Genomic DNA, 7,852 nt, shown 5'->3' on the forward strand with positions numbered 1-7,852 from the left:
CATATTACCAATACTAAATTTCTGTACATGTTATAGAACAGATCCTGAAGGTTAAACAGACACCTCTGAATTAGTGTGTGGAAGACATAAGATATAAATGAATTACATTTTTTCAGTTAAACTCTTATCTTAAGTAACCAAATGCTTTCTTTATGAACTTACTGTAACATTTATTTAACATCAACTAATATTGACTTTAAAGTAGATATGACCCAGTTAAATAGGTTAAGATAGGACAGTACAATCTGATAAATACAAATATATATATATATTTATAATGCTACCAACACAGCTACAACAAAAAGTGGTTTCCTGCTTGTGGGAGGTTGGTGTAAACCTGCAACCATGAAGTTCTTGATCCTTATTCTTGTGTGTCTACAACTATCAGAGGGCTTGGTGCGGTGAGTATTGCTTTTAGTATGTTATAGAATGGCCAATTCAAGGATAGGATACTGTATCACAATCTAAAAAATATAACATGTAACACGTAAAAAAAATTATCAATGTCTAAATGTGTAACAGGGTAATATGCAATTACCAATAGTAATGTCCTTGAAACTTGTCAAAACAATATAAATAACCATCAGTGCATATATAAATATAAAAAACTGCATACCAATGGAAACCATGTTTGCTACTGACAATAAAAAAACATATTTGGTATGTGTGTTCAGATCAATCACCCAATACAATGCTGTATTTTAGGGTCCCCCTGATGAAATCCAAGTCCATCAGACAGAACATGGCAGAGGCTGGCGTTTTGGACAAGTATTTGCAGACACATAAGATCGACCTGTCCAGCAGATATAGAGGATATGCTGTTGTTACTGAGTCCATGTACTTTGATGTATGTGATGGAAAAACATATTTTTTTTTCAATTTATTTTCTAATATCCTATATATTCTATATATAATATATATTTGCATTAAGTCACAGTTTTCATGCAACAAGTCGAAAAACTCGAAGTTGAAGAATTTTCACAACTTTTCCTGTGCAAACTTTTTAGTAAATGTTAAGTAAATGTTAAATATTCATGTGCAAACTTTTTAGTAAATGTTAAGTAAATGTTAAATATTCATGGGAACGAGTTTATTAGAATTTTAAATTAAGAAAATATGACAAATGTTACAGTTTTAGTAAATCTACCCCTAAAGGTTTATCCACCAGAATAGGGGACCTGATGCCTATGCACGGGATAAACAATTATAGAATGTGGGGGTGTAGGGGAAATGAGGAGTGCAGTGACATTTAGGAAGTGCAGAATAGAAAGTAACTGCTTGCCCCAACCTCTATGTCTGTTTTGGATTTCATGTTTAATTTGAAAAGGACTTTTATTGTACAGCTTTCAATGTCTGTGTGACATTAAAAAAAACTAGGGCAGAAAGAAATTAAATTCATGTAAGAACTTATTTAGACATTTGTCCTTTCATAATAATTTTTTTGTGTGTTTTAAGTTAGAATATTTAAACAAAACAGCATGGTGCATATTTTTAATAGTGTGAACAGTTTTTTAAAAGGTGTATCATTATATATCATTCCTCAGACATATTACTATGGGCCAATCAGCATCGGAACACCTCCTCAGAATTTTCTGGTTCTTTTTGATACTGGATCCTCAAATCTCTGGGTCCCATCTAGCTACTGTCAAAGTTCAGCCTGCAGTAAGTTTTTAACTGATAAGTGGGAAGACAGAAATAACACATATGCAAGATCTAAATTAAAAATTCTGCAGAAAATGTTGGGTAATTTCAGAAAACGAACTAACAAATATGTTATCCAACCAGTGATTTACTTTATTGCCGGTGAGAAGGCATTTCAGGGAAATTAGTTGCTCGCTGTAATTAACTTTAGGAAATAATCCCCCCATATGCCACTATCTTTATACAGCTGTAATTTTTCTTGATTAAAAAGGGATTGGTTTGCCTTGGTAATAAACTGTTTCTAAACACAACAGCAAGATCTCTATTATTTGCACTCTAGCTTTATATAGACGCTTTTAAGTTTAGTTTGGGATACTTAATTAGTACACCCACTTTGCTAAACGTGACTTCAAAGAATAGGGTTTGTGCTGAATATAACTTTTGCATATTGTTTTATTTGCCAGTACACAACTTCCTGTCTTTAACCATTTTTGTTATGGCAATGACACATGGAGCTACTTGTAGCAGCTACAAAATAGAAAATACCGATAATTGTCTCTACGTGTGTTTAAGCAGAGACAATTCTCAATATTGTCTATGGCAGGATATTTTGTGGCTACAAGTAGCTCTGTGTTATAGCCCTTACTGTTTTGTTAGCAGGAGTTCTTTGTGCAGGAGTATTATCTTTACGCTGCTAATCTATTATGTACTTGGCAAGGGAGTAGCTTCTATTTCCCTGTTTACTCTATTTAGCTCAAGAAATAGACAAAAAGTATGATCAGCATAATCCTTATTCATTGAAATCATGTTGAACAAGGGGGTATATTTAAGGGTCATTTATAAAAATATATAAAATATAACAATTGCATTCCATATATCAACAGCCTGTCTTAAGTATGCAACTCTTTATTAGTCTACTCTAAAGGAAGTTGAAACTGTCACCACCATTCATATCATCAAATATTTGTTAATCCATTTTGTCTAAGATTTGCTCAAATATGTTCCATTCAGTCTACGGTTAACTATATTGTTGATTTTTCAACAATATATTTATTTATCATAAACTTAATGTCCCATAATAAACAGTCTACTGTAGTGTCCAAATTTTTCAGTCTTGATCAAATGTTCCATTATGAACAGACATAACGGATGATTGCTTTATGCTTCCAGCAAACCACAATGTGTTTAAACCAAGTCAGTCCTCTACTTATTCCTCAAATGGACAGAAATTCACCATGGGCTATGGTGGTGGGAATGTAGCGAGCAGCGTCACTGGTCTGTTTGGATATGACACTGTTAGTGTAAGTATCAAAATATTGCTCCTAAATGCTAAAACCCATAAGACAACAAAAAATTGTTGCACAATCTTATATAAAAATGAAAGTACAAAACAACATCACACTCTGCAAAGATTAGCATACACTGTAAATGGAAGCTGACTGAAGGATTTTAATAAAATAAAAATGTGAATCATATCATTAATTGTGAAAAATAGGCATCATATTTTCAACATTTTATTGTTAGATCCAAGGAATTTCCATCACCAACCAGGAATTTGGATTGACAATCACAGAACCGACTTCAAACTTTTACTATTCTCCATTTGATGGCATTTTGGGGTTGGCTTATCCTGGCCTCTCTGTAGAAGGGGCTCAGACAGTGTTACAGGGAATGATGCAGGAGAACTTGCTAAATCCATCAATGTTCAGCATTTATCTGGGCAGGTAGGTGCTACAAAGGTTTTCATTCAAATTCATTGAAAAATATCAACCTATCCATCTCTCTTAATATTTGTGAAACTATTTAACTATCATAACCCTGAAAAAAGACTAAGGTAAGATTACCTGAAACATTCTTCTAAGCACTACATTAATTATTTTTAGACTAGTTTAAACCCCTAATATAATCAAAATTGTAACTACATCTGCAGCATATTTTGGCCAACTATCTACAGTTGGGAGAAACCCATTAAGAAAAGATAGGGATTGATCCAGGGACCATTCCTATTGTCTTCTTAGAATGTAGAATACATTTTCCCCCTTGACACAAGATGGCTTCTGATGGGTTTTTTTGTCACCATCCTCTGTACTTATGGATATGCCATTTTTCAGCCTTAATTACTATGTTACAATGTTACAATCTATACCGAGAGCAATTGTTGCAATATGTGAATGCCATAACCGACAATATGACTCACCTAATATGTTGTGAATACACAGCCAGTCAGGAGAAATTATTTTTGGAGGCGTGGACTCTAATCTTTACACTGGTCAGATCTACTGGGCTCCCCTTTCTCAGGAACTGTATTGGCAGGTTGCTCTTCAAGAGTAAGTATATGCGTGTTACCAGAATATTGTGATGCCTTACAAAATTAGACAAAGAATATGTTAGAAGTCAAGTTTTTCATCTCTATATAATCATAGGCGGAGGGTGACTTTTTTGTTTGGGGAGGCTAAAGATGGGCCATACATAGACTGACCTAAAGCTAATGTGAGATAAAGCTAATGGTTTTTCAGTTATTTAGCTTTTTGTTCAGCAGCTATCTGGTTGCTAGGGTCTTATTTACCCTAGCAACCAAGTAGTGGTTTAAACAAGAGATGGGAATATGAATAGTTAAGGGGCCTGCATGGAAAAATAAGTAATAAAAAATGACAATAATAATAATAAAATTATAGCCTCGCAGAGCAATCATTTTTGGCCCCTATTTGAAAGCTGGAAAGAGGCAGAAGAGAAAGGCAAATTATTCAAAAAATTAATTCAAAAATTAATTAGGAAGATCAATTGCAAAGTTGCTAGGAATAGGCCATTCTATAACATACTAAGGGGCTGATTTACTAAGACATGAATTCGAATCCGAATTGGAAAAATTCCGATTGGAAAACGAACATTTTGCGTCTTTTTCGTATTTTTTTCGATTTTTTCGGCGCCTTTACGACTTTTCGGAAATTGTCGCGACTTTTTCGTTACCAATACGATTTTCGCGAAAAAACACAATTTTTTCGTAGCCATTACGATTCGCTCGTTTCGTATTGAGCGCTCATAAGCGGCGGCCGAAACTTTCAGACTTAGCATGATTTTGGAAGCCTCCCATAGGACTCAATGGCACCCTGCAGCTCCAACCTGGCCCAAGAAAAGTCACCATACTGAAGCTTGAATGAATCCGAACGCTCCGAAAAAATCGCAACATTTTGCGAAACTTTCGGAATGGCTACGAAAAAGGCGCAACTTTTCGCGCAAGTTTTAACGCTATGAAAAAATCGCCAGATTTTGCGCAACATTCGGATGGCAACGAAAAAATCGCCAAGTACCGATCATTACGAAAAAAACGCAATCGGACGCATTCGTCCGGTTCGTGAGTAAGTAAATGGGCCCCTAAAAGTTAACCTAAAAGTGAACCACCCCATCAGATGTGTTTACGTTAGTTTAATAGCAAGAAAGGCAGTGGGTACTGACACCCCAGGGACATTATATACAGTGAGATACAGTCTTTATTTACAAAACCCGCACAAGATATGCAATGAGATGCAGTGGGTGCTAATGGCAGATATTCAGGCCCTGGCACTATAACACTGGCACTGATACACAACATTGGCCCCACTATAACTAACTAGAAATGAACAAAACAATGACAAAAGTAAAAAAAAAAATAGTAAGTGCAAAAAACAACAAATATATAATAGCACAATGAGCTTTTTCAGGTGGAAAGAGTTAACTTACCATCCATCTGTTAGGATAGGTGATACAGATATTATAGATGCCAGGCCAGGCAAAAAACTATTCGATTTCTGCTAGTGATTCAGCCTTTAGAACTGTATAGTACCTGTGTATAGTACCTATATATTGTACCTGTGTATAGCACCTGTGTATTGTACCGGTGTATAGTACCTGTGGGAGTGGGATGAAATCCACAGCAAAAGTTGAGAGTTGGTTCTCAGGTAAAGTTTACAGTCTGCAGATCCTTTTCAGTCTTCATTTCTGCACTGCCTTCAGTTTGTAAAATCTCCCGAGCCCTGCTTTGATTGGTCAATTTTACTGTCTGTCAAGAAGATTTCCAGGACAGCGCAGAAACGGAGGGAGGTTTTTTTGTTTAGTTTTTTTTTAACGTGCCAAGCAGGTTTGGGGAGGCTTAGCCTCCCCTAGCCTTATTGAATAATATATAAAATAACTGCAAACTGTACTTTTATTTATACTTTTCAAGGTTCTCCATCAATGGACAAGCTACTGGGTGGTGTAGCCAAGGTTGTCAGGCCATTGTAGACACTGGAACCACACAGCTCAATATCCCCCAGACATACTTGACAAAGCTGCTGCCATACCTTGGCATTCAGACCCAAAATGGAGGAGTAAGAAACAAATTTAATTATACAAATAATGTCACAAAAAAAGGAGTTATGTTATTTGTAGTGCTACTTTGCATATTCTTACAATGTGGTTTGAAAACAGAATGCAGTCTTTCACTTAACTCCAATATTCCTGGTCTAGTTTACTAGCATTTCTACATATTTCTGGACTATGCTTAACACAGTATCCAGTGCAGATAATAAAACAAAGACAAATGCAGAATTGATATTTTGTAGTTATACCTTTGTTTCCAAAATATGATACTATTGTGTAGGAGAACTGCAGTATGTTTCCAAATGTTATCCTATGGCCCTATTCCCAATGGCCTGTCAGATAATATCAGACACAAAACAAAAAACCCACATAATCTATAAGCCCATCTTAAACTTTTTGCTGATTTAGGGCCGTGACACACGGTTTCCTCTCACGGCAACTTTGGCAACAAATCGCGGCACCACGTATGCCATCCCACCGAGATTTATATTCTAGCCGGTGGGATGGCATTGCGGGGAGATTAGTCGCGGCAAGACTAATCTCCCCGTGTGCCACGGCCCTTAGCGGTATATACATTTAAAAGCAAAAAACACCAGTTTTAATTTACATGATAAATCCAGATAAAGAAAATATATTTATATGGATTACTCAAATTATACATAAATACAAAAATGTTTATGTTGGTATGTCATTTATATGGTTTCCTGTTTATTTTCATTTCAGTATTATGTTAACTGTAACAATCTACAGAACTTGCCAACCCTCAGCTTTACCATCAATGGAGTTTCCTTCCCCCTTCCCCCATCAGCCTACATAATACAGGTATGTACTGATCAGTGTCGATATAAAGAATATTAAACTTTATTCTAGTCACATGCTGGAACCAGAACAGCTATATTAAAATCTTTAAGGGAGCAGTAACACCAAAAAAAATACAGGTGCGTTATATTCAGTAAAATAAAGGGTATTGTTAATTTGCATTTGTATATTTACTTTAGAAACACTACTATAGTTAATATAAATAAACTGCTGTATCTCAGCGCTTCACAGGACTACCAAATTAAAACTTCTCATTGTAAGAAATATTTTCTTTCAACAGATATATGAGCTCATTTATGTCCACAAGTGCAGTTGCAGGTTCTTCCTGCCTTCCAGATTGGGCATTGCTGTGCCTATAGACACAGGGGAAACCTGCAGCTACTTCCACCTCCTAACCAGGGGGTAGCTCCAGAGTTCCCTTCGCACTCTTCATTGATAGCACCTTAAGAATTGTGGGCAGATGTCACCAACACAGGATGATACCAGACAAAATTTCACTTTGCTCTTTTAATACATATAATAATATGCTCTATTTATAAATTTCAGGAGAATGGCTACTGTTACGCAAACTTCCTAAACCTCAGCCTTCCTGCTCAGAATGGACAACCTCTTTGGATTTTGGGAGATGTCTTCCTAAGACAGTATTATAGTGTCTTTGATTATGGAAACAACCAAATTGGATTTGCTTCATTAGCATAAGGAGTGTATAGTGGATTTACAGTAATGGAAAATACAGACATAAGTGTTTCAAGTTACCAATTACATCATTCAGTAGACATTCAGTAGACCCTAAATAAACTGCCAACAAAATTACTTTTTGTTTTTTAATGTGTTTTTGTCCATTACATTTATGTTACCTGCCTAAAAGCTAAAAGGATGCCATTCTAATTGCTCCAATTGCAGAGACCTGGGGGGTAGAGTGGAGAAATGGGGATTCATAGAAATGCCAACCAATTTAATAGATTAATGCAGATATGTATTACTATAAAACCCCTCCAATATTAGTTAGTTAGTTAGTTAGTTACATAGGGTTGAAAAAAGACCATTGTCCATCAAG

General features: G+C 35.7%; 1 protein-coding gene across 1 annotated transcript; it reads left to right on the plus strand.

The window, feature by feature from the left end:
- The first annotated feature begins 282 nt into the window (after positions 1-282).
- On the plus strand, positions 283-7,608 carry LOC100489782 (gastricsin). Its single transcript, XM_002932982.3, has 9 exons — positions 283-401; positions 706-847; positions 1,545-1,662; positions 2,812-2,942; positions 3,166-3,365; positions 3,861-3,968; positions 5,840-5,984; positions 6,700-6,798; positions 7,342-7,608. Exons 1-9 carry the CDS (start codon positions 346-348, stop codon positions 7,492-7,494), a joined length of 1,152 nt encoding a protein of 383 aa, XP_002933028.1. The 5' UTR covers positions 283-345; the 3' UTR covers positions 7,495-7,608.
- Positions 7,609-7,852: the final 244 nt, after the last annotated feature.

Source organism: Xenopus tropicalis, chromosome 2 (assembly GCF_000004195.4).
Source record: "Xenopus tropicalis strain Nigerian chromosome 2, UCB_Xtro_10.0, whole genome shotgun sequence".
In the NCBI taxonomy this organism is placed as follows: Eukaryota; Metazoa; Chordata; class Amphibia; order Anura; family Pipidae; genus Xenopus; species Xenopus tropicalis.

What these genes read in the sequence shown, in the direction of transcription:
- LOC100489782 (XM_002932982.3), top strand. Translation starts at nt 346, where the DNA reads ATGAAGTTCTTGATCCTTATTCTTGTGTGTCTACAACTATCAGAGGGC. An exon ending in CTGTCAAAGTTCAGCCTGCA is followed by an intron (nt 1,663 to 2,811) that starts GTAAGTTTTTAA and finishes TTATGCTTCCAG; the next exon opens with CAAACCACAATGTGTTTAAA. An exon ending in TTCAGACCCAAAATGGAGGA is followed by an intron (nt 5,985 to 6,699) that starts GTAAGAAACAAA and finishes TTTTCATTTCAG; the next exon opens with TATTATGTTAACTGTAACAA.